The sequence below is a fragment of the Eretmochelys imbricata genome, chromosome 7 (genome assembly GCF_965152235.1).
Source record: "Eretmochelys imbricata isolate rEreImb1 chromosome 7, rEreImb1.hap1, whole genome shotgun sequence".
Lineage (NCBI taxonomy): Eukaryota > Metazoa > Chordata > Testudines > Cheloniidae > Eretmochelys > Eretmochelys imbricata.
Genome location: NC_135578.1, coordinates 46,047,057 through 46,072,497, shown reverse-complemented (window position 1 = coordinate 46,072,497; position 25,441 = coordinate 46,047,057). Strand labels below are relative to the sequence as shown.

Below are 25,441 nucleotides of genomic sequence, written 5' to 3'. Positions count from 1 at the left end.
CTCATTCCTGAGTAGCCTCTGGTTTATAGAAGGGGAAGGGCGTAAATGTAGAGAGGTGAGGGGTGGGGCGTTACTAATATGGCAATTGGGCATGTGATATCAAGTTTATTCTGGGTTATTATTATTCAGATCTAGATTTGGACTGGTGGTTTGAGGTTGTCAACCCTGCAGTGAAATTGCAGCCTGTGAACACTGGTGGGGGGGTTTGTGAGACCCCTTTCCAATGGGCACATTGAGGGGAAACAGGCTGGCACTCACCTATGCTCCACCAGAGCACTATCCATGACTGGTTCCCACCCCATCGCATGTCCCCTCCCAGCTATCCCCCACCCTATCTCCTTGTTACCCACTTCATTTCTTGGTGTTGTAGAAAATAGGGAGGAGGTAGAAAGGAAGCAGAAGAAATGCGGGTCCAGGAGTTGCTGATCCCTTTCCTGTGTATGTGGTGGCCTGGGCCATGGGGAGGGAGCTAGAGCCACAGCCTGGCGAGGAGGAGCTGCCGGAGCAGTTGGCTGGCTCTCTTCTTGCTCTGGCTCCCTCTGCTGGCCCATGTGCTTCTGCAAATACCTGAGTCAGGTGCTTTTTGTGTCTCAATTCAGCATCTGCAGTTTTGAATGGTGCCTCACTAGCCATGCCAGCTAAAGTTGGGGTAGGATGGAAACAGGTTTGGGAGTAGGGGGCATTCTGGCTCTGTACATACATAGCTATTATGGACACAGTGCTCCTAAGGACAGTTTTGCAGAGATACAGCACTATGGGGTGTTCTTGTTCAGAAACTAGCCAAAGCGGTTTGTGAGGTAATTCCTTTAGACTTCTTCCCACTGCCATCAGTCACAAGGCCTACATGAGTCACCAAGCAAAAGGGACTTGTCACAGCTCCACCTGGCCCACTGAAGAAGTTCCAGGCCTCGGCCAAAGGGGTCATTTATGAGTAGCATTAGCACCCCTTGCACTGAGTGCGCTGCCTGCTCAGAAGTTGCTGAGCAGGTGCCCTGTGATTTTGGGCTATTTGAGGCTCTACTTTGAACTTGTATAGCTGCAGCTAGCCCTCCAAAGATGCAGGGGAACTTCACAGCCATCTCAGAGACTATAGCTAGGCATGGAACTTCACAGCCATGCTCTGGTCAGGTTGCACTTGTATGGTTAGCTGGGTCCTGTGACGGCTCCTCTTTTTGGACTCAGCTTTGTCAGGCTAGTGTGGTCCAGGTCCAGCATGCATCTTGTACTTACCTAATCATAATCTTCTCCTCTGCCTTCCCTGAGGCTGCAGTCACGTTTAACAAGTTCCCAGCCTTGGGGAGACCAGTGAGCCTCAGAGACTCTGATCCTTGTATTCACTGCTTAAGAGTCCAATCTTGAGATACACTATCCAATGTATAATACTTCGCCTCTTCTCCCCTGCCCCACAGTGGTACAGGCCCTCTGAAGAGCTTCTGACTGGCCATACTGGTATTTCTTGACAACCCTCCCGAAGCTTGGCACAGTTAGTATGCCCGTGTACAGTGTGGGGACGTAATAATTAAAGGAACAATGAAAATGGGGAAGTGAGTGACCCTGGTACTCATGTCATGGGCGGGGAGGAGTTGCCTTTTCAGGAATGACCTGTGAAAACCTTTAAAATGTGCAGATGTTCCTCTCAGCCTCATGCATCACTTGGGTTGGAGGGGATCTGTTTGAAGCTTGGCCTTTCTGGACCAGCGCAATTTCTGCGCCCACTGGGGTTCTTGCAGAAGCTCGTTTCACTGTCTGAGTCCCTGGGATGTACTTATGAAAACGCTCCTAGAAAATGTGGGGCTGTCTCCCCTTTGTAATGCCCTACAGAAAGCAGCTCAGCAGGAATTCGGATCCAGGACCTAGGGTGAAGCCTCTTGCTAGCAGGCTGAACTCTGGTATCTGCAAGAAAAGTGTCTGATTAAAATGGGCATTTCAGTCCCTCTTGCTGGTGACTGGCAACTCGCAGCAGAGTGACTTGTTTTTGAGTGTTTAGCTGAGTTGTGATCTGCTATTCTAACATCTGGAAGGGTGACTGCCAAGCTAGTATGTGAGTTCTTTACAGGTATGTATTTGCAGATTTAAGGGTTTGTGTTGAGAACAGCCAGCGTTTGAATGGAAGAGCCCTACAGGACCCAGTGAAGCGTTGTGCTCTCCCTTATGGCAGTTATAACAGGTCTGTGTGGTCTCACTTGGGCAGCGTGAGAACAGTTGACAAGATAAGTGCTTGCAAACATCTTGAAAGGTTCTGTGCTGTCTGGCCAGTGGAGTGATAGTGGTTTGTTAAGAAGGACTGAGGCATACATTGGGTTGTTAAAAAGAACACGGCTGAATGCTGATCAGCCAAGAAATTCTTTCCCTATGAGATCAGGATGCCCCTCTCTCATTCAATTCCCACCTGCTATTAATAAATAACTTATTTGTCTGCCTCTTTTCCTCTCCATGTTTTCCGGACTCTTCGGATCTGTTGTCCCTCCTCCTTCCCCATGTAACCTAGTTGCTATTTTACAGCAGTACTTTGTGGCTCAGCTCCCATTGCATTGCCATAGCTACTGCTCTCCTAGGCTTTACAATAAAGGCTGAGACTTGATTGGCTGGTGGGTCACCACACACATCTGAAAGGGCAGCCAAGCATTTTGGGCAGGAACCCTCTGGAACTTCAGCTTCCCTTCAGCTCCCCTGACTTTTCAGCCCAGGAGCTGCTGTCCCTTGCCCAGCCCTGCCCCATGGCAGAACATGCAGATGGGTTGACTTGTACTTTCCCTTGAAACTTCTGAGATGTGTGGCAGCTGGTTCTCCTGAAGTGGTCTGAGATCTTGGCCCAGCCTGGCCACAGAAATCAGCAGCACCAGAGAGTTGCTATAAACATTTCCTCTGGATAAATCGGGACCATGGAAATAGCTCCCAGATCATCTTTTTAAGCAAAAGGAAGAGTTGAAAGGAGTCCCACTGCTTGTGAAGTACTCCAGTTGGGCTGGAGGAGACAACACAGCATTGAGTTGTCTGGGCAGTGTGCTTGTTATACGGGATAGTTCAGAATATAAAACGTTTCTTTGACTAAGTTTTGCCAACCCATTTTTCCTACCCATATTAAAGGTACCTACAAAGGGGAAAAAAACAGGCTTGTGCCCTGAGCTACTTTTTCCCCTCCCCCCCCCCTTTTTTTTTTAAAAGGCCTAAAAGGTTTGTCCCTGTTTTTATGAGGCTTTGCTTACACTGGAAGGGTCTCCGGAGAGCTCGTGAAATGTAAGAGGTCATAAGAGACTGGAAGCTGAGGGGAGAAGTGACTTTTGGTTACGCTTTAAAATTGCTTTTAACACCTAGTTAACTGTAGCACTCAACAAATACTTAGGAGAAAGACCGTCTTTGTTAAAGATTCAGTAACCATGTCACTTCAGCTAGGGCCTGAGAACTCATGATATGCATCTCTGCCACTTTATACTCCCCTGCCGCACAACTGAGGGAGACTGGACTTTCCTGTTTAAAGTTAAAGCAAGTGGTGGTCATGGGGGAGGTGGGCCTGTTGGCAAATACTTTCATGTCTTCATTCTGCTTCACAAAGCTAAAAAGGGCAAAAGCCTGGTTTTTAGAAATCCTCTGCAGGTCACCTTTAATGAGTGCTGTGCAGTTAATTCATTGTGAAGTGCTTTGTGGGAGGTGCTACAAATGATGGTATAAATATAATGAATTATTGACTTTCCTCACTAATGAGGTCCCAGCAGTGCACTGCCTGGAAAGACAACAACTGTTCAATAAGAATGTAGCTTTTGGTGTCCAGTTTGCTACATAATGAACTAGTAACTTCTGTAGAGGCCACCCTTCAAAGTCGGATGTAGTTTCTTGAAATGTGTGGGATGACTGTGTGTTGCAAAACCACATCTGTCCTGTCCCAACAACATGAAGTTACGTCATTTATATGTTCCCAATAAGTTGTGTAAATATCTTACATATGAGTAACCTCTTGGTGGAAAGTTCCAGCTCCTAATGCTAAGGAGTTCATTGGTCTGGGGTCAGTTTGCTTGAGCAGGTGGTGGTCATCTCTGGTAACTGACTGATGCAGAACAGGCTCCATTACTTAGCTGGCCTGACAGCTGCATTTTTTGACATACACCAAACAAATAACCCATGTGTCCCCTTTCCAGCTGACAGCTCAGATAACTCTGACTTGGAAGATGACATAATCTTGTCTCTGAATGAGTGAGGAGTGACAACCACACAGGGTGTTGGCATCAGGAGAAGTTCCCTTCACAGAAGACAAGAGACCAACTCGGAAGCAATTTCTGAGCACCCCTTGGGACATCCAAGGAACTCCAGCCCATCAGTTGTGTTTGTTTGGGTCAGATTGAGGCGCTTGAATAAACAGACCAGGGGCTAGGCCTCTTTCTCTCTGCCTTTTTTTTTTTTAAGTTTTAATTTTAGGCTGAGATGAGACTCTCCTCTCCACGGAAACGTCTGAAGCTATTTCAGAATATATTTTCTTTGTACAAAGTTCTTTCCTAAAGAACAAAAATAGTTTTATATAAAACAAAAAAAAAGCAAAAAAAAAAAAAAAAAGGCAGGTGTTATAGTAAAAAGAGTCTGAACTTTGTATCAATCTAGTACCTTGTTACCATGGGTCAGGCTTTGGGGGAGAAAAATTGTTTAAAATGAACAAAAGGGGTATTTTTACTCAGAGTACTAAATGAATAAGAGGATCATGGTTTCTAAAATTGCTGAGAAGTGAGAATTTTTTTTTTTAAAACAGGTGTTGCCATCTGCTGCTAGCTTGTGTATGCGTCACCTGCCTTCAGAGAAAAGCCCAAGGGGGTAACTGAACCTCCAGCCTGCTTTAAGCAGAGGTTCTTGCTGTAATAGCAGCCAGAGGGGGAGGCTGACACCCTGATATTCATGGAGACAAGGGGCTCTCGGATTGCAGTGTGGACTCTTCTTCCCCCCCTTGTGATTCAAGGTTTTTTTTAATCTTTTTTTCTCCCTTTCACACCCTCTGTGGAAACTGCAAATTGAAGGTCTTTCTTTAATGTAAAGTGTATTTATTAAAAAAATAAAATACAAGTCCTGTCTCTATGTATGGCTGTGAGCTGTATTCCCCCTCAGACCTGCCCAAATAGTATTTGACAGCACAGTATCTCCCAGGACACACCAAGCAGCCTTCTGTAGGAGAAATGGCTGAGTTGCAACACAACGAACAAGGTAAATCAGGTGGGAGGAAGGAGCAGTGCAGCAATTACAAAGAACTGTTAACTTAAGTTCTGTCACAGAACTGAATATGTTTTGTCCTTCACTCACTTAAGGCTGCCCACCAGAGCTATGCCTCGGACATCCCTGACAACTCTTCCAGATTCCTCTTTTTACCAGGTTAGATCGAAACAAATATTTACTGATTAACAGCATACTTGGTCTTCCTCGAAACAAAACTTTTACTACTATGATTTAAGATATACCTGAACATTTATTACACTGTTATGGGCACTACATAACCCCACTGGACTGTTGCAGAAAACCATTGTGATATTAACACCAGAGAGGAATAGAGATAAGTCAAATGAGGTGTTACTGTTTACAAGATCGCAAGGGCCCCACCTTAAAAATCACCTAGGTTAGGTGCCTTTTTGGCTTTAAGTTACACAAAATCCAGGCCCTAACAAAACCCACCACATACACCCTGGTGCTCAGAAAACATGCCACCACTTGGCTGTGGTTGAAAAAGTCTCTCTTTGAAAACTTTTACAGCTTTCTTAACTTACCCTGGTGAGTCAGAGCAATGCTCTAGCTGGGTTGCTCTCTTGCCTATTCCTAGAATTCAGAATGGGAAGTTTGCACACAGAGAATGATGTTTAGTAGAGAGCAGGGAGGCCCAGTGAGTTCCTCTCTCCTCCTTAGCTCGAGAGTCAGGCCTGCACTACCCTGAGTAGAGTGTTTTTAAACTACAAGGGGAGATGGCCTTTACTCTCTGTCCACCCTCCGACAGTTGCTAATTCACTTTGTCTATCCTAGAGAAATTAACCATTTGGTCCACTTAAGACTGTTTCAAACAGGTTACATGCATGCTAAATACCCTCACAGTATGCCTACAGTGCCACTTCAGCTGGGGAGATTGCTGGTAACAGTACAAGTGGTACGTAATGCTGCTACTGTTGTCAACAGTGCATCAAGGGCTTTTTGAAATCTCCCACAGGGAGCAGTGCCAGGATATGTACCCTAGGGGGCATGGACATACTGAATGGTTTGTGCTCTACATCAGCTCTATCCTACCAACCCAATTCTCCAGTTGAGCAAGACAGCCTAGAAATCAGTCCAACCAGGTGCTCTTCCCAGGGTACTGTCCCCAAAAATGGCCCCTGAACTGCTGCTAAAACCAGTACAAAACCCAAGTGTAGACAAAGCACAACCATTTTTACCACCATGATGGTGTTAGGCTTTTCAGCACGTTTACTAAAACAGCCAAAACAAAAAGTTCACTGCTGGAGCTATGGCCACACTACATCTCCCAGTGCTAGTTTCAGAGTAGGTGGAAATTGTTCTGGTGTCTTTTCCCCAGTGCAGAGATGGGCTTACATTTTCCATTATCATTCCCCCCGCCGTATCAGGCAGGATTCACATTTACCAAGAACCATGCCTGTATGTATCTAAAAGATACCATGGGGCTGGTCTCCTACAGTCAATTAGGTGTTAAGGTCACATGACATTACCGCCTGTCACACCTCCCTACTGTTGCCATTCTCTCACTGCATCTTCGCTGAGCCCTGCTATGAAGGAAGGGTTCTCATAGCTGGAAAAAAATGTCATAGACCTAACAGCAGCCATGTGTTTTGTCGGTACATTCCTCATGCCTTTTCTGCACCTAGCATACATTTGATGCTAGACAGATAACAGGCACCTGTTTTTATAGTAACTTTATTTTTTAGTTTGGTAGATGTCTGAATACGCATGACAGCAGGGGTACAACCACATCCTGGGAATGATGGACTCCATTCATAAACACTCAGCCATACTGAACAGAAACGCATTCAGGAAGCAATGGCACAAGGCTAAAGCGCTAATAATCTGAAGTTCTAATTACTATTTACTTGAGCCTTGGCATTGCAGAGCTCAAGTAACATTTTTCTGGCTTTGGCCTCAGGGAATCATCTGTCTCTCGAACCGTCCAATGCAGATTATATAACAAGCAGTCATTGCCACTCAACCACAGAAGCAGTAGCAGCTAGAATTCACAGCAATAGAGTCAGTTCACAACTGCACTTTCCTCCACCTCAATGCACAGGATGTTTGTGACAGAAGCTAGAGTTGCTCTCTAACACTGACCATGTGGAATATTTAATAGCAGTTGGTTTCAAAAAACAAAAGTAACACTTCAAGGTGTTGAGAGGAACCATCAACACAGTTAAAACACTGAAAGCCCTAGTCAATCCAGCCAGCCTTGAACTTTGGGGGCACGGTATTATTATTGAAACCTCATTATTAAACTCACGCAGTAGCTCTATTTTAATATAATTGCAGTATTAAATAAAAGCAACAAATTGTTTACATTATTGAAACAAGCAACTGACCATGCACCAACAATGCTGTCCCTAGTCTGAAACTGCAGGATAAATGGGCTTTATTAGTGTGAATTAACCTCCCCCCTTACATAGCTTCTGCCACCAGTCATACCAGCATATTAGCTGACAGCACGGTTTTAAAAGGGTCTTTGGCAACTTTCTGCTACTGAGTGTCTGGCTCACACCCACATGTGCAAGAGAGATTTTGGGTCCTCCAGCATTGTTGTTTTACAACAAAAAAAGTCTCTGGAAATTCAAAAGCAAACTTAGGGGTTTTTTTTTTATATCCTGGAAATGCTTCGCTACAACTGCTAAAGGCTACCAGCATTATAAAATAATGGTACTGTGTGGATTTTAAATCAAGTTTGGAATGGTTAACCCCCATCATTAAGATACTGAGAAATTAGAGAGGCAAATGTTCTAGCTTCTGTCAGACAATCACCTCACAGACTACCAGCAGGAACCGCCCTTTCTTCAGTTCCAGTTTTCATTCCTTGTTTATGCTCTTACTGCGGCACAACTTCCCAGGATCTTAGGAAAATTAACACTGTTAATTATGTTTTTAAACAGCCAAAAGGTATTTTTTCCTCCTTTAGAATCCTGCGACCAATTTAACTTTGGCAAAACCATGGCAGTTAAACTCTGCCCTATACAAAAGGGCACCTGCAGTGCAGTAAAAACTAAGCTTGTCCCCTTTATTTGTTTATGTATAACAGAGGCCCAAAAGGGTTCTCTCTCCAAAGAGGAAAGGGATGGGTTTTTTCAGTCCTGCTTGATTTTTTCCCCCACCCTTAAAAATTATCAGGAATGTCAAGCCTTGTCTACCTATATTTTGTTGAAGCTTCTTGGTCAGTGCTTGCGACTGAATGGATAAGGAAATTAACCTTTTACAAACAGCTTTTTTCTCTTAAAAAAAAGATTTAAAACTATGAAGAAGATTCACTTCTATTGATCAAGATTCACTTCCTTGAAACTTATCTACCTAGGACACCTCTATCAAATATTGGAGAATTAGCAAAGTGTCAAGACTCAAATTTATAATAGACAAAGCAAACAGGCCAAGAACATGAATTGACATTTCAGTGTCTCTCATACATCATAAAGAAGTCTTCCCCCAATCTTCCAGGGCTCCTGGAAAGAGGGAGGGGAAATATAGGTCTGAAAAACTGGAAAGGGAGGAGGCACCATCTTTTAGCTCTTGGGCAGACAGGGAACCAGCCCCTCGTAGGGCCATAAAAACCAAGATACTGCACAAGATTAAAAATCCATCAGTGAACAAGGCTTTACTGACAACTTTCCATACAGTTAAAAAATAAAAATACAGAACACAGTGGACAGTGTCACATATTAAAAAACGAATAAAAGTGGATCTATTCAAATGGTATTAAAATTAATTCGAAACTAAAAATCTTACAATTTTGTTTAAGATATACTGGGCTTCCACCAAAATGATCGGCCTTAAAAACAACTGGGCTGTGACACACACAAAGAAAACATGGAATCTGAAGAGACAGTGTGGGCTAGGCAGTGTCTTTGACTATAACTATCACCATATGTTCTTCTTCTAACTTTCCCAATGTCCTTAGTGCTGACTGGAGGTACTGCTGAGAGAATTCACAGGGAGGGAAAGCGTAAAGCATGCCTGTGCTGTCTCTGCACTTCGCCCCTCCCACAGGTAGGCTGATCACCCCAGCAGCCTGCTTCTGTTTCAAGTAGGAGACCAGATTCCTGAGAAGCCTTCGCTGCAAGCCAGGCTCCACAACAGGAAAGGTCCCCTCAGCCCCTACCCCTGCTTGGGTGGCTTGGGTAGCCAGTAGCACAGCATAACCATTAGGACTGCCTTGTTTGATACGGCGAGTTACTTCATCCAGCTTGGGCTGGTCAAGCCGAAGTCTTTGAGCAATCTTGAGCTGTGTTAACTTCCCACCAGATGAATGGTCTTTTAGGAGCCCATTGATGACACCTAGGTCTCCCTCCAGGATGTGCATAGATGTGGGGAAGCAGCTATTTTTTAACACAAGAAGCCCGTTCCAAGCAAGTTGCAGTGTCTGAGCGAATTCTGATAAGTTCTTTACTTTTTTGGTCTCAGATTTTGGTTCCTCGTGAGTTTTTGATTCCGATTCACCAGTTCGATGATTGCGTTCGCTGTCCCTTTTTTTAGGCTGAGGAAGATCAGAAGTTTCACGATGGGGTTTCTCCTCAGACACATGTCGGTTGTTCTGAAGGGAGTTACTCTGGTCTCTCTCTGTTCCAGACTCTGTAGTGTTGTTCTCTTTGCGAACCCTGTCTGGGCTGCGATCTAAAGCTAGCCCACTGGCCTTTGTCCTGCCTCTGTCCTCGTAAGGTGAATGAGCAGTCCTTCCACGGTCACTGGAAAGGCTCCGGCGTTTCCGCCGTTCTTCCCAAGGCTTGGGCACGCTGCGGTCACTGTCACTACCCCAGCGTTCTCCGCTGCGACTACGCACGGATCGGCTGTAGCTCTCCAAGTTATTTCTGCGTTCAGCATTTTTGGCAGGGCTAGCCCAGTCTACCTCTGCAAAGCTCCTGTCTCGGTCTGAGTACAGGAGATGTGGAGGAGTCCTATCTCTCACCCTTAAGTCTTGCTCTAGGCTTCTGTGCCTACTGTATCCATCAGGTAACAGCTCATAGTGCACTGGGAGTGGTGCAGGCTGGTACTGCTGGGGGTATCTTGTCTCTTCAGCTTTGGCAAAATCCACTCTAAGTCTCCTCTCCGGTCCACCCAAGGGGAAGCCCCTCATCTGCGCACAGGCAGCCTGGGCAGCATCCAGGCTTTCATACTGAATATAAGCAAAGCTATCCCCCTTCACATAGTCAATAGTCCTGATGCTACCAAAGCGATCAAACTCCCTAGCAAGGGCAGCCAGGGATGTACTTGGTCCAAGGCCGCCTACCCAGAGTCGAGTAGTAGGGTTGGCTTTACCATAGCCAATTTTGATTGGGTTCCTGCCAACAACCCGGCCAGACATGGCAACCTTTGCCCGATGGGCCATGTCCAAGTTCTGGAACTTGAGGAACGCATAGGCCCCACCTTGGCCTCGAGCAGGGCGCTTGATCACTACCTCCTCAATGATGCCATACTTCTCAAAAGCACGTCTCAGCTCCACCTCTGAGACATTATGATCCAAGTTCCCAATGAACAGGTTCCGGGTGGCTCTCTGGTCATCCTCTGGCATCAGATCTTCCTCAGCCACTATGGGGTAGCCATAGGGTCGGCCACGCTCATCATACAGCCCATAGTAATCCAGCGCCCTCTCCCGCTCCCGGGAGAGCCCAAGCGCAGCAGCCTCCAAGGCAAAGGCTGCAGCCGCGGCATGAGCATGCCGGGGCCTTGGCTCCCTCAATAAAGGGCTGGCAACAGGCGAGAGCGACCTCTGCTTATACTGGTAAGCGCTGTGGATGGGTGGCAGGTAGCCCAGAGGCTCTGGGGAGGGCACTGGTGGGGGTGTGCGGCTCCTGCGACCCCCACGCAGATACACAGGCTCCACCTTTAGGGGACGATCATACAGAAGAAGCTGCCGGGCCCGGGCGTGTCTGCGGGCATCACGGGCGTCCCCTGGGTGCCGGAAGTTGACATAGGCGACACGGCCGAGCTCGGGCGTGTGGGAGAGCTTGACACTGATGTCGCCAGCGCCCCCACTCGCGAACCGCTGGAACTGGCGGAAGAGCCCATCCTCCAGCAGCTGGTCAGGCAGCGCTGCACTCAGCCCACTCACCAGCAACGTCTTGTACTCGCAGGAGCCGGGTGGCTCCACCACGAGCCCTGGCGAGCCCCCCAGCGGGGCCAGCAGCAGGGAGGGTGCTGCCCCAGGCGGGGGGGCAGCCAGCAGCAGTGACGGGGCTACCACGGCCCCCGGGAGGGCCTTGGCCTTGGGGGCCCCTAGCGCCCGCGACGACGACGAGGAAGAGGTGGAGGGAGGGGCGGCCTGGCTGCTGCGGGCGCTGGAGGCCGACCCACCTCCCGCCGTGCGGTGGTTGGAGTCGCTGCCCCCGGCCCGCTCGTCACCGCGGTGGCTCCGGGAGCTAGAGGCGCCGCTGCCACCGCCGGGCGGGAGCTTGTCCCGGCTACTGCGGGAGGTGCCCGAGCTCCGGTGCGGGGCCCGCCGGCTGCTGCTTTCCCGTTCTCGCTCCCGGGGCCGCTTGGCGGCGGCGGCTCGGCCTCCCCCCGCCCCGCCCGGGCTGGGGTCCCGCTCGCTGCCCCGCTTCATGGCTCCGGGGCCCGCGACTCAGGAGGCGCCTCCGGCGGCCGCCGCCATCTTGGACAAAAGGGAACGAAGGCGGCTCCGGAGTGCGGCCGCCGCGCCGCGCGGGCCAAACGTCATCATTCCGCGCCTCGCCGCATAGTGGCGTCAGGAGTAATGGCGAGCTAGCGCCGAGGCACCCGCCGCCTGACAAGGGACAACCTCCCGCCACCCGCGCGGCCGGAGTCATGTGACGTACAAGGACCAATGGGGTAAGCGACAGTTACATCTTCGCCCCCTGACAGGGGACCAACTGGGAGGGTGCCGGCTTCGAGTGACGGGAGGAACGGGCGGTGGCCCGGCCCCGCACAGCGCCCCTTGCCGCAGGAGCGCAGCGGGCCCTGCTACCCGACCTCGGCCAACAGCGCCAGCCTGCTTTGGGGCGGAGGCCAGGCCCGTTCCTGACGAAAGCGGCGTTGGCTCCGGCAAGCAGCCCCGGGGGGCGCGACGGCCTCGGCCCAGCGCCTGAAGGGAGGCGCTTCGCCCCAGGCCCCGGCCCCCCTGCTGCGCTGGGCAAGGAACACACACCCCTCCCCTTTCCTCTGTTAAACACCCTGCAGCAGGCAGGGCTGGGGTAAAGCTGCATTTACACAAGCAGGCTGCAGGCCCAGGTCTAACCCCTCCCCCCGCCTGAGACAGCGCTAGAGGCGCAGTCCCTACCCTGCCTGGAGTCTGTGACTCCCAGTGAAGCTTTTGTATGGTCTTGTGTCACAGCAAATCTCTACCACACCTTGAGACCAGCCTGACTGCACCTACACCACAGCTTGGAGGTGTGTATGCCCACAGGGCTAGACAAGCTCAATTTTATGCACTAAAACATCACTACTGCTAGTTTCAGCAGACTAGCTTCAGCTGAACCTGTTCGTGACTTCTACTGAACTACTTTCAACTCAGATTTAGTAGAAAAAGAGTAGATTTCTTTTTACTTTAATAAAAAAATCCCATACAGATTGTGATGTCCTAAACTAAAGCAGAACCAAGAGAAATACAAACTAGGGACATGACACAACAAGGATGTTGAATGAGCATTTCACAGCTGCTCCAACTGTCAGAGCCTTAGGAGTCCACTTAAATAAGTTACAGAAAAGGCTTTATAAGAAACAAAATAAAGAGACTAATGTAGTTTGAATGAGGTGCTAGGATGATGGAGGCCACTACATTGGTCAGAGATCCGTCCGTGAACTGGCTGCCTTTGGTGCATATTTAGGCATCAGTTCATTGATTTTACGAATATAGTCTGATTTTTCTGCACAGCCCTTGCATGTTTCATCCCAGTCATCTAGGATCTTCTTCAGTTCTTTCACTCTCAGTTTCTTCAGGTCCACAGTGCTCAGGTCAATCTGCTTGTCTAAGGAGAGAGAGAGGGAGGAATATCAGTTATTCAAAATAAGCAACAACAAATTGATAAGAAAGATGTTAATTTTGACAGCTTTTAAGGGCTTGGCTACACTTGCGAGTTACAGCGAAATAAAGGAGCCCCAGGCGCACTAGCTCATCGACACTGGCAAGACATGTAGGGCGCTCTGACTCTGTGGCTACAGCGCAGCTGGTACTCCATCTCGGTGAGTGGAATAACGTTTGCTGTGCCCCCGTGGGAGCGCCATGGCACCAGTGTGAACAAGGTGTTGGTTTATTGTGCTCTGATCAGCCTCCAGAAATGTCCCATAATCCCCTTAAGGCAAGTGGCCGCTCTTGTCATTGTTGTGATATTGGCTGCAGGAATGTGGAAATGCCCTTTCAAAGCTCCGTTGTAGAGAAGCCCGTGAAAGAAAGCAAACATTTACTGTTTGTTTTGAGTGAGAGAGAGTGTGTGTGAGTCGGGGGTGGGGAGGGGTGTCTGAACTTACAAGACAGTATGCTGACACCACCCCAAAAACTCACTCTCTCTGCCCCACGTACACACAACACACTCCCTGTCACACTCCACGCCCCCATTTGAAAAGCACGTTGCAGTCACTTGCATGCTGGGATAGCTGTCCATAATGCACTGCTCCCAATGCCTCTGCAAGTGCCGCAAATGTGGCCACGCCAATGCGCTGTCAGCTGTTCGTGTGGACAGACTGCAGCGCTTTCCCTACTGCGCTCTACGAAGGCGGGTTTAACTCACAGCACTCTACATCTGGAAGTGTAGCCATGCCCTTAAAGACACGTGATTGGCTTGTTACCTTCACTGATTGAGTTGCTTGTGTTTAATGTCTTTCACTGGAGAAGGCCTACTCTTGTAGAGATTAAAGAGAATCCCTGCCTCAAAGTGTTTTATAATTTACATGAAAATGAAATGAAATATGAAGACAGACAAAGGAGGGGGAGGGGAAAATGGAAATGAGGTTTAAACACAAGTACAAAGGATATTTTGTAATGAGGCAGGGCAAGAAGGAGAATCGCAATGGAAGACAAACAAGGCTGAATTTTATGCACAAGGACACATGGAATCAGTGATGAGACCGGCAGTGTCAGACTGATGCAGTCAGAGCAACAGAAAAGGAAAGTTTTTTTTTTTTTATTTAAAGGCTCTAGAGGCAATTCTGATAACTATAGCCAGGAAGCCTAACTTCAGTTCCAGGCAAATTGTTTGAAACTATAGAAGTGAGCTGTAGCTCACGAAAGCTCATGCTCAAATAAATTGGTTAGTCTCTAAGGTGCCATAAGTACTCCTTTTCTTATAGCAAAAAACAAAATTATCAGACACCAAGATAAACATGGTATGTTGGAGAAGAGTCAACACTCCTTTTATCAAGGGAAATCATGCCTCACCAATCTATGAGAATTAGTTGAGAGGGTCAACAAGCATGTGGACAAGGGCAACCCAGTTGATATAGTGGCCTTTCAGAAAGCCTTTGACAAGGTCCCTCACCAAAGGCTCTTAAGCAGTCATAGGATACGAAGGAAGGGGCTTTCATGGATCAGTAACTGGTTAAAAGACAGGAAATTAAGGATAGGAATAAATAGTCAGTTTTCATAATGGAGAGATGTAAATAGTAGGGTCCCCCATGGATCTGTACTGTGAGGTGTCAAAATTTGCAGATGATACAAAATTACACAAAATAGTTAAGTCCAAACCTGACTGAAAAGAGCTACTAAACCAGGTGACTGGGCATCAAAACAGCAGATGAAATTCAGTGTTGATAAATACAAGGTAATGCACATTGGAAAACAATCCTAACTATACATACCAAATGATGGGGTCTAAATTAGCTGTTACCAGAAAGATCTTGGAATCATTGTGAATAATTCCCTCAAAACATCCTCTAAATGCACAGTGGCAGTCAAAAAAATGTAACAACGTTAGGAATCATTAGAAAGGGATAGATACTAAGACAGAAAATATCATCATGCCACTATGTAAATCCATGGGTATGTCCATACCTTGAATAGTGCGTGCAGTTCTGTTGCCACATCTCTAAAAAGATGTATTAGAATTGGAAGAGGAGAGCAACAAAAATGATTATGGGTATGGAACAGCTTCCATATCAGGAGAGATTAAAAAGACTGGGACTGTTTTGCTTAGAAAAGAGATGAATGATAGAGGTTTATAAAATCATGAATGGTGTGAAGAAAGTGAACAAAAGTATTTACCTCTTTCACACAACACAAGAATTAGGGTTCACGCAGCAGGTTTAAAAACAAACGTAAGGAAGTACTTGTCTACACAATGCAGTCTAAACCCATGGAAATCTTTACCATGGGATGTTGTGAATGCCAAAAGTGTAACTGGCTTTAAAAAAAGTTAATTAGGTAAGTTCATGGAGGAAAGGTCCATCAATGGCTATTAGACAAGAGGGTTGGGGATACAACCCCATGCTCCAGGGTGTCCCTAACCATTCAACTGCCAGAAGCAGGGACAGGATGACAGGAGATAGATCACTCAAAATTGCCCTGTGCTGTTCATTCCCTCTGAAATATCTGGCACTGGCCACTGTCAGACACAGGATACTGGGCTAAATGGACCATTGGTCTGACCCAGTACGGCCATTCTTATATTCAGCTGCTGAAGACTGGACCCAGTGAAGGGGAGAGAGTCTGGGACACCAGAAAGGTGGTGGTGGTTACAAGAGTTCAAATGAGACAGAAACAAGGCATGAATTAGGGTTTTGGCAGTGAGCACAGAAAGAAAAGGGCAGATTTTTATTTTGATCTATTAGAGAGAAACATAAGGTTTAGTGAAAGCCTGGATGTGAGGATTCAAGGGTAATCTCAAGAGCTGCAAACTCTGATGATAAGAGAGGACAGCGGAATTCTGCATCTCAAGAGGTGAAAGGAGAGGTTTTAGGAGGAAAGATAAGAGAAACATGACAAACGGATCTTCTTAGTAAACAGACAAATATCCATGAGAAGACAGAACAAAACAAAGATGTGGCTTGCACAGAAGAAGAGATGGATCTGAGAATCATCAAAATAGAGGTGATGAGAGAGTGGATAGGAATACTCAGAGAACAAGCACAGAAAAATAGAGCCCAAGGACAGATACCTAGAAACTAAAAAGAGATATTTCTGAAGGAGTGGCCACCAAGGTAGAGATCACTTAGGAGAGGACAATCATGGAGGGCTGCGAGACCGACCATTAATTAGGCTTGGCAAGGAAGACCTCATTAATGGACTGTCATGAGTCGTTTCAGTGGAGCAGAACTGGAAGCCAGACTTTTAAGGAACCAAGGAGGGACCATTTAAAAATGAAAGAGTCTCTTGTAAATGTCTTTGATAGGGTTTGGTAACAAGAAGCCCAATTGTATGAGAAGAGTTAGGCATCCAAGAAAGAGATTCTCAGAAGCCAGCAACCTGAGCAGGAAGCTGCCTAAGATGGCCAAGAGCAAAATTAAGAGTGTGCTCTAAGCACCTCCTGGATTGGGCCCTGTAGGCAAGAGGTGGGGGCTACCTTGTTTGAAAATTCTGGCAGGGTTTAGGCATGACCTAAGGCTCCATGTAACTTGATAGCTGTAGGGCAGTATCAGGACTTGCGCAGGGTTAGGCAGCAGCTGAGCATTGGTTTCATGAATGTCAGTGATGCTTAAATGTTGGACCTAGGCACCTATACAGGTAGTTAGGCACCCTTTAAGAGTCTAGCTGCAAGGGTTTGGGCTAATCCTGGGCATAAGCAATGCTGTACACTATACAAACCCATGTCTGTGCAGGAACCCTCAGAGTTGGATCAGTGCCAGACAGCAACTTTCACCTAATCACCCTATGAGGAGCCTCCAGGAACATTTAGTACACATACTTGTGCTACTGCCTGACCATTCAAACATCTCTGACAGGGGTCAGCTCAAGTTATCTGTCATAATACTTACTCTGCTGATCTTGCTGAAGAATTTAAGAGCAAGTAGCTTCACCTCATTAGCTTTCAAAAGAAAGCCACTTAAGCCTGTTTTAGATTAGAAGCAGATCCATACAAGGGATTGGGTGCAAGTACATTACCTATCAGAACAAAGATCCATACTGCAGAAAAATCCAATCATTTAACCCGATAGCTAACACCTCCCCAAACTTACCATATTTTAGCTCACAGATCTGGCTGTCTTTCTTCTTCAGTTTCTCACAGACTTTTTCCACAGGGATGTGGTGACTCAGAGGTTTTGATACCTCATTAACCATTTTAGTGGCTGCATCGCTGGTGGCTCCAATGTAATAGCACTAGAGTGGTAAAAAGGAAAAGTATGAAGCGTCTAGTGATGCTGAGGGAAAAGAATCCTTTCAGAAGAATTCAGCTGATTTTCCTGGTTGCTTCCTCCCTCCTCTGTGCCAGAGACACTGAGCTTTCTGCCATACAAATCTCACAGTCTTGCCATGATTTTATCTCAGAATTTGTTTTATCCAGAGGAGAGGACAATACTACTGGCAGAGTCTCTGAAACAATCTGCTTTGGTTTGGATTTCTAGAGCAAGCAAAGTGAAGGGGGAACAGGAACCACAGCCCCACTTTCACTCTACCTCCTGGAAGCACCTCAGCTCCAGGGGAAGATTTATTTTCACTCATAAGGAACAGAAAGAACATGCCACCAAGAAATGGCTTATTTGGCCTTTTGTCATATGTATTTTTGACAGACTAAGTTGCATAGTTTTGCAATTTCACATTCACTGGTACAGAATATTTCTCCATGAGTCCTATTAGAGCCATGAGAAAAGCTGATTTCTCATTATGTTGAGGCTGGTTGTCCTAGTTCCTCCGAGTGACATTTTATCTGAACTGGCCCGAAGGCAGAGTTTTCTCAGTTCAAGGACAACTTGTCTGAAGTATAGTATGTCCCTAAGTATGTCTGACAAAGTCACTCCTAGTTCTCTTCAAAGATAGGGGAAGTCCTTTCTACTCGGGTCACTTAATTGTGAAAGCATTTTGAACTGCTTTCAATTAGCACTTCCTTTTGGGTTAATTTCCTTTGCCCATTTTTCAGTTCAAGGGTTGATAAGCATTATTATTTAAACATAGTTTCTATGGCAATCTAGATGCATCATGTAATGCTCAAGGGGTACAGTAGAAAGTAAAATTTTGTAAGAATCATAGACTATCAGGGTTGGAAGGGACCTCAGGAGGTCATCTAGTCCAACCCCCTGCTCAAAGCAGGACCAGTCCCCAATTTTTGACCCAAATGGCCACCTCAAGGATTGAACTCACAACCCTGGGTTTAGCAGGCCAGTGCTTAAACCACTGAGCTATCGCTCCCCGCACTGCCCTCCTAGTGAAAAAGTTTCACCATCCTCCTAAGGAAAAAGTTTTTCCTAATATCCAACCTAAACCTCCCCCACTGCAACTTGAGACCATTACTCCTCATTCTGTCATCTGGTACCACTGAGAACAGTCTAGATCCATCCTCTTTGGAACCCCCTTTCAGGTAGTTGAAAGCAGCTATCAAATCCCCCCCTCATTCTTCTCTTCTGCAGACTAAACAATCCCAGTGCCCTCAGCCTCTCCTCATAAGTCATGTGTTCCAGTCCCCTAATCATTTTTGTTGCCCTCTGCTGGACGTTTTCCAATTTTTCCACATCCTTCTTGTAGCATGGAGCCCAAAACTGGACAAAGTACTCCAGATGAGGCCTCACCAATGTCGAATAGAGGGGAACAATCACGTCCCTAGATCTGCTGGCAATTCCCCTACTTATACATCTCAAAATGCTGTTAAGCCTTCTTGGCAACAAGGGCAGACTGTTGACTCATATCCAGCTTCTCGTCCACTGTAACCCCAACGTCCTGTTCTGCAGAACTGCTGCCTAGCCATTCGGTCCCTAGTCTGTAGCGGTGCATGGGATTCTTCCGTCCTAAGTGCAGGACTCTGCACTTGTCCTTGTTGAACATCATCAGATTTCTTTTGGCCCAACCCTCTAATTTGTCTAGGTCCCTCTGTATTCTATCTACCTCTCCTCCCAGTTTAGTGTCATCTGCAAACTTGCTGAGGGTGCAATCCACACCATCCTCCAGATCATTAATGAAAAACTCTCTCACTGCAGTTCAGTTACAGGCAGAAATGAGGTCAAGCAATAGGAAAACTGGTACTGATTTATTTTTTATCAATTTATTTTTATGGTGGAGAGGGACTGCACTCCTCCTCAAATCTTCCCTATATAGGCCTATGCAGTATACACAACCATTCAGTGAGAGACTCCCAGTTTCTATCTACCTCCCAGGTGTTTTATGAATTATTCTGCAAAAGAGATGGTGATGGATCATTGTTACTTACCAGTCGGTTCTCTTTGCCTTTTGCTTCTTTGCAGGATTTCAAGAGTTCTTTTTCAACGCTAGCTGGTGTGAACTCAACATCTTTGTCATTTAGACTCTGGTAGAACCTTCCCAGGAATGTAACACAAACTAATGGGGAAAAAAGATGGAAAAATTTGTTACATTTGCACTAATCTGGAAGTAGCACTTGGGGAAAACTCCTGTACAAAAACAAGAGAATGAAGGGGTTTGTGAATGAGGTTAGGATGCTGCATTAGTGACCAAGAACCTATTCCCTTGAAGCTGCACACATGACAATTACATCATAGAATATCTTTTAGAGCATGAATGAGGACAGGTGACTCAAATATCATTCATATACTTATACACCTCACCCACCTTGTCTCGCTAATACTTAGAACAGAAACAGATCCACTGAGATCCCATCAATGGCACTTGTACTGTACTGGAAGAGCAGAACAGATTCAGCTGGGGCAGTGGTTCTCAACCTATTTACCATTGTGGACCGCATCCAATACTACCTCTATGGTGCTGCAGATGTCACATGGGATGCAGCTCTGTGCTGACTGGGCCACAGGTACCAATTGAGAACCACTGAGCCGAGGGAATACAGTGCAGATTTGCTAGCAGCAAACAATAGTGCTCCCTCTATAAGTGGTGGGTGGGAAGAGCCAACTTAATGGCCAGGCTTTCTTATCCTTCCCTCCCAAAACAATAACTCAATGTCAATCCAAGGACTTTAAATATGCAACGCTATTCTGAAAATAACAGACTTTAAATATGGCACTGTCGACTCCCTGTTAATGGTCTCTCAGTGACTACAGATCAAATCCACTCAGTTTACAAAAGGAAAAAATGCTTTCTTTAAGAGTATCAGCTTTGGAAACTCAATCTTGACCTCAACATCACTAGTATGAAAAATTCTGTGGGCCAAATGAGACCCTCAGCAGCACTCTTGCAATCCTGTTACTTTCAATGATGAGACAAGCTGTCAAACGCTGACCCTATCTCTGGTGGAAAAAATGGCACAGGTTAGGCCTTCCATACATTTTACTGATATCAGGAGAAGGAATCAACCAATCTCTATGGCCTTCAGCAACTTTTCACTCAATTTTTAAGTCAAGGGAGGGCATAAGGAGTTGAAAAATACAGGATCACCTATTTGAGCCGCACACTACCAAGAAGAAGTTTGCACTTCAAATATGTAACACTGGCAGAAAGCATAACCTGAAGTAAATAGGTAGCTGAACTTTTTCTACATGCACAGCGTCTTTTTTGGCCATTTCACGTTTCTTCTCCCACATAGTGCTGTCCGCTGTTCTTGTGCTGTGGTCTGGTATTTGGATTCCAGGTGCTGCAGGGAACGATAGTGGTGACTGACTTACTCTTGAACCCGAGTTCCAGCGTGGTGTTACAGGGCACTGGAGATGCCATCTTTCAGATGAGGTGAAAAAATTAATCCCTGATTAAAGAGACTATGGCATTTTTTGCAGCAGTAGTGGTGCAAAATTCCAGAACTGCAGGGAAATTCCAAATTGGATAACTACATCTTTAAAGTTCCCCTTAAAGTTTCATCTGCAGAATCTCTTCACTTAAGAACTGCTGCGTAACTCTTCTGTGCTGTTAAGTAATTCAAACCTAAGAGGCTGATGCATTTCAGTGGTGCACCATGGAGGAGTGGGCCAATGGGAGCTCGACGTGTGAGGGAAGCACCAGGAGCACCCAATGGGGTGGCGGATGGGGTGTGTGTGTTGTCAAGGAACGGGGTGCAGTTTGTATTATTAGCTGAACACTGGCACCCTTTAGCATAAAAGGTACAATATATATTACCTGAACTAGGGTATAATGGTGACCAGTCCTATATGATTTCTATTGTGTTAGTCACCATGGTATCATTTATGCTATGTAAGGAGACAAAGTTTTTTAAAATTACGTTTCACTTATGGGGTCAGGCTTCTAATTTACAAATACACTTGAAAACAGTCAAGATTCACTTTCTCCTTTACTGACCTGCCAACATTCAGGTTCAGAATTCACTTCCTTACCTATGGAAGTTCTTCCATATCAGAAAACCTTTAATCAGAATATTCCTCACGCTCCCTACTTTGCTTTATTTGGAGATTATCAGCTATTACAGAGAAAACACCCTAAACCTCGGATAGAACAGAGAAGCGAAGAACTGAGTATTAAATGGATCTTTAATGAAGGTGAACTGTGAAATGAGAGAAATTCAAAAAACCAAGGGGGTAGAGTACTAAATATCAGTCTTAGAGACAGATTTTTAAAGGTATTTAGACACTTGAAGACAGTCATCAAAATAGCTTCAAATATTTGGACCCTGGTCTCAGAATTGCTCTTCTCAACTGGGTGCATGTAAGAGAGAGTTGCAGTCCTGGCTGATATCACTATGAGGGCCTCCACAGATCTTTGCAAAATCAGGACTCCCTCTTTCTGATATAAACAAGCAAAAGTTTTGGTTAGGTGTTTTAAAACAGGCGGATGGAGACAACAGAAAGCTGCTATGAAGGACAAAGCTTAATTTTTGCTTTGTAGCTCAGTTATGTCTACAGGTGTGTCTGGTTAGTAATTAAAGATCTCAGAGAAGTTTCCCCTTTAGATGTGCTATCTCTTGCCATACCTCCCCTGCATTATTCCTCCTCAGGGCATAGGACCATTCAAACATTTTCTTCAGCCCTTCTCCCCACTTTATAGCAAGCCAGTTACCTACCCCTACCTCACACACGATAACTTCACAGACAAGCCAGACCATGCGCCTCCAGTGACGGGGAACCGAGCTAGGCAGGAGACACTCCAGTTCCAACAGACAGTGACAAGAGGCAGCTTCCCATCGCCTTCCTGGGCTGCTCTTCACTAAGGCCTTTTCCCTCGGAGACTGCCCAGCACCTCAGGGAGCCCCCGGGCAGCTCCCCTCCCGCTCAGGCACACCTCTCCCCCTCCAGGTAGCCCCTCAAGAAACCCCTTCCAGCCCAGGAGACCCCAGGCAGCTCAAGGAGCCCTCCCCCACCAGGAGCCCCACTCCTCCCAGCCCCGCGCAGCGTCCGGCAGCCCCCAGCCCACCGAGCCTCCGGTGAAAAGCAGCCCCACGAGGCCAGGGACTCTCCCGAGCCAGCCCCGGCGCAGCCCCTCGCCCCAGGCAGGGACACCCGCCGGCCCCTCGCTCACCCTCGCAGTCTCCCTCCCGCAGGGCCCGGCTGCCGCCCGGGAGCAGGATCAGGGCCAGCGCCGCCCAGAGCCCGTTAGCCACCCACATCTTGCCACGGCGCTCCCGGCTTCCTCAGGCGCACACGCCGCTCTGCGAGACCCCGTCGCACCCGGTTCCTTGACAACATGCACCGCCTATCCCCCACCCCATTGGATGTTCCTGGCGCTTCCCTCACACTTCGAGCTCCCATTCGCCCACCCATCCATAGGCCTACACGCTCCCTTTCCCGATTGGTCGGTCGGCAGCCGAGACGGGAGAGTTGGCGGCCGCAGATTGGACGAGGGGCACGGAACGGCTTCAGCCGCCGGTGTCCAGGAAACGGAACAACCGCCAGGAAACGCCATCTTTGTGCGGAGCATGATCGCATAATGGAATTCGTGCAGCCGCCATCTTTGTGCGGGGCAAGTCCCTCATGTGAACAGCTGGAACTCACAAGGAGGTAGAGAGCAGGGGCTGGCGCTTTGCTCTGGGTCTCAGGCACGTCCCCGCTCCCAGGGATACTTCGTGCGGGGCCGGGACCCCCGTCGTTGGCAGGAATCGTCCTGAAGCCAAAAGGGGCTGAGGCTAATAGGGGCCTGGGTAGCACCCTGCGGCGGCGGAGGTGGGTGCTGGAGCCAAAGGGCCTTTGGCCACCCTGGGGCCCAGGCTGGCTGCCTGACCTGGCACCAAGCACCACAGCCCAGGCTGGCTGCGTGACAACTCGGCTAGTGCTGTGGACCAGGCTGGCTCCCTGGCCCCAGCTGCCCTGGATTCATGGGCTCACCCTGTGCCATGCTTCACATTCTTTTCAACAAGCAAAGCTTTCGTGTGAGGTTGGCTCTTGCAGTGATTGGGGATAGAAGGGACCAAGGGGACCCCAAAGACTTGGTACACGGACTGGATCTCAGCGGGTCAACATGGCAGCGTGGCCTACGATCATGATTTTTAGAAGAAAGCTGTTAAAGTCACAGAACCTGACTAGGGGAAGCAGCCAGGAAAAAGAAGAGGAGAGTTTGTGCCACTCTTCAGAAAGCCCAGGCACTAGATATGCACAAGGACAAAGAATAGAGAGCAAGGCTTCTAACCCCACATGCTTAAAAATTGTCAGCGTTCAAAATCATAAGATTGAAATTTTTATCATAAAAATGAGATTCTTTTAAAAATAGTAATAACTGTTGTGTGTTTTTAGTTGCCATTTGTTTTTGAGACACTGGGATTCACACAGGTCACCATTTCAGACTTTCCTTTGCCACCGTAAAGTGGAACTTACTTAAAAAAAGAAAGCTGAGATTTCCATATAATTATATGAATCCAGGAGTTAAGCCTTCAAGAAAAACACCAAATATTGAGAGAATTGAGATAAAATTGCCGGAATTGGCAAATGCTCCATTTTCTAGTTTAGCTGTATTGCCTTCCACAGGATTTTGGAGTTGGATGAGAAGATTCAGCACAAATATTTACTCAAAGGAAAAAAATGTTGCTTAATAGCCTGTAAACCAATGACCTCAAGTTAAGGCTGCAAAATGGTTTCCATTCTAATTTCATTTTGGCCATTTAAAACTTTCGTTTGCTGTGTTGGTGTAGCTATGTCGGCCCCAGGATATTATAGAAACACAAAGTGGGTGAGGTAACACCTGTTAGTGGACCCACTTCTTTTGGTGCAAGCTTTCAAGCTTGCACAAACTTTTTAAAACTGTCTACTGACTCTAAGGGCATGGCTACACTTGCAGATGTAGAACGCTTTGAGTTAAACCAGCCTTCGGAGAGCACAGTGGGGAAAGCGCTGCAGTCTGTCCACACTGATAGCTGCAAGCGCACTGGCGTGGCCACATATGCAGCACTTGCAGCGGAACTGGGAGCGGTGCATTATGGGCAGCTATCCCACAGAGCACCTCTTCCCATTCTGGCACTGTGGCTTGTGGGAAGGGGGCAAGGGGTGCGGGGCATTGTGGGTCCTGTCCCAACACCCCATGATGCATCGGTTCGCATCCCAGCAATCCCTGTCCACATTTGGTGCCATCTTTCAACATTTTTTGTACTGTGCACTCTGTCTTCCCTTTTGGTCTGTGGGAATGGAGCCCGAACTGCTGAGGAATATGCTGACGAGTCTCACCAGCACGTCACATTTGGCAGTCGGGTTACTCCTTAAGATCCAAACTGACAGTGAGGACTCCGACGATGATATTGAGTCGTGTAACGCATACGACACTAGATTGCTTGTGGCATTCATGGACATGCTCACCACAGTGGAACGCCACTTTTGAGCTCGGGAAACAAGCACTGAGTGGTGGGATCACATTGTCATGGAAGTCTGGAATGACAAGCAGTGGCTGCAGAACTTTCAGATGAGAAAAGCCACTTTCATGGGACTGTATAATGAGCTCACACCCACCCTGTGGTGCAAGGACATGAGATTGAGAGCTGCCCTGACAGTGGAGAAGCAGGTGGCTATTGCAATCTGGAAGCTGGCAGCTCCAGACAGCTACCGATCGGTTGCGAACCAGTTTGGAGTGGGAAAGTTGACCGTTGGAATCATGTTGATGCAAGTTTGCAGGGCCATTAATCACCTCCTGCTCAAAAGAACCGTGACTCTAGGTAATGTGCATGACATTGTGGCTGGCTTTGCGCAAATGGGTTTCCCTAACTGCGGAGGGGCGATAGATGGGACACATATACCAATTCTGGTATCAGCCAACCTAGCCTCCGAGTATGTTAATCGGAAGGGGTATTTCTCTATGGTTCTCCAGGCACTTGTGGATCACCGTGGGCATTTCATTGACATTAAC

General features: G+C 47.2%; 3 protein-coding genes across 4 annotated transcripts in view; 1 reads left to right on the top strand and 2 right to left on the bottom strand.

Annotated features, from left to right (window-relative positions):
- The window catches only part of DCAF1 (DDB1 and CUL4 associated factor 1), a 104,272-nt gene extending 99,231 nt beyond the window's left edge, over positions 1 to 5,041 (top strand). For both annotated transcript variants that reach the window (XM_077821325.1, XM_077821326.1), the window contains one exon: positions 4,134 to 5,041. In XM_077821325.1, the coding sequence (XP_077677451.1) occupies positions 4,134 to 4,192 (59 nt within the window). In that variant the 3' untranslated portion in view covers positions 4,193 to 5,041. The remainder of the gene's footprint in view (positions 1 to 4,133) is intronic.
- Positions 5,042 to 8,786: 3,745 nt separating this feature from the next.
- On the bottom strand, positions 8,787 to 11,843 carry RBM15B (RNA binding motif protein 15B). The gene has a single exon (XM_077822392.1). The coding sequence runs from the start codon at positions 11,753 to 11,755 to the stop codon at positions 9,050 to 9,052; it is 2,706 nt and encodes a 901-aa protein (XP_077678518.1). The 5' UTR covers positions 11,756 to 11,843; the 3' UTR covers positions 8,787 to 9,049.
- An 856-nt stretch (positions 11,844 to 12,699) lies between these two features.
- Positions 12,700 to 22,835, bottom strand: MANF (mesencephalic astrocyte derived neurotrophic factor). The gene is made up of 4 exons (XM_077821573.1): positions 22,637 to 22,835; positions 19,455 to 19,582; positions 17,275 to 17,416; positions 12,700 to 13,136 (listed from the first exon to the last, which is right to left on the bottom strand). Exons 1-4 carry the CDS (start codon positions 22,722 to 22,724, stop codon positions 12,952 to 12,954), a joined length of 543 nt encoding a protein of 180 aa, XP_077677699.1. The 5' UTR covers positions 22,725 to 22,835; the 3' UTR covers positions 12,700 to 12,951.
- Between the last annotated feature and the right edge of the window lie 2,606 nt (positions 22,836 to 25,441).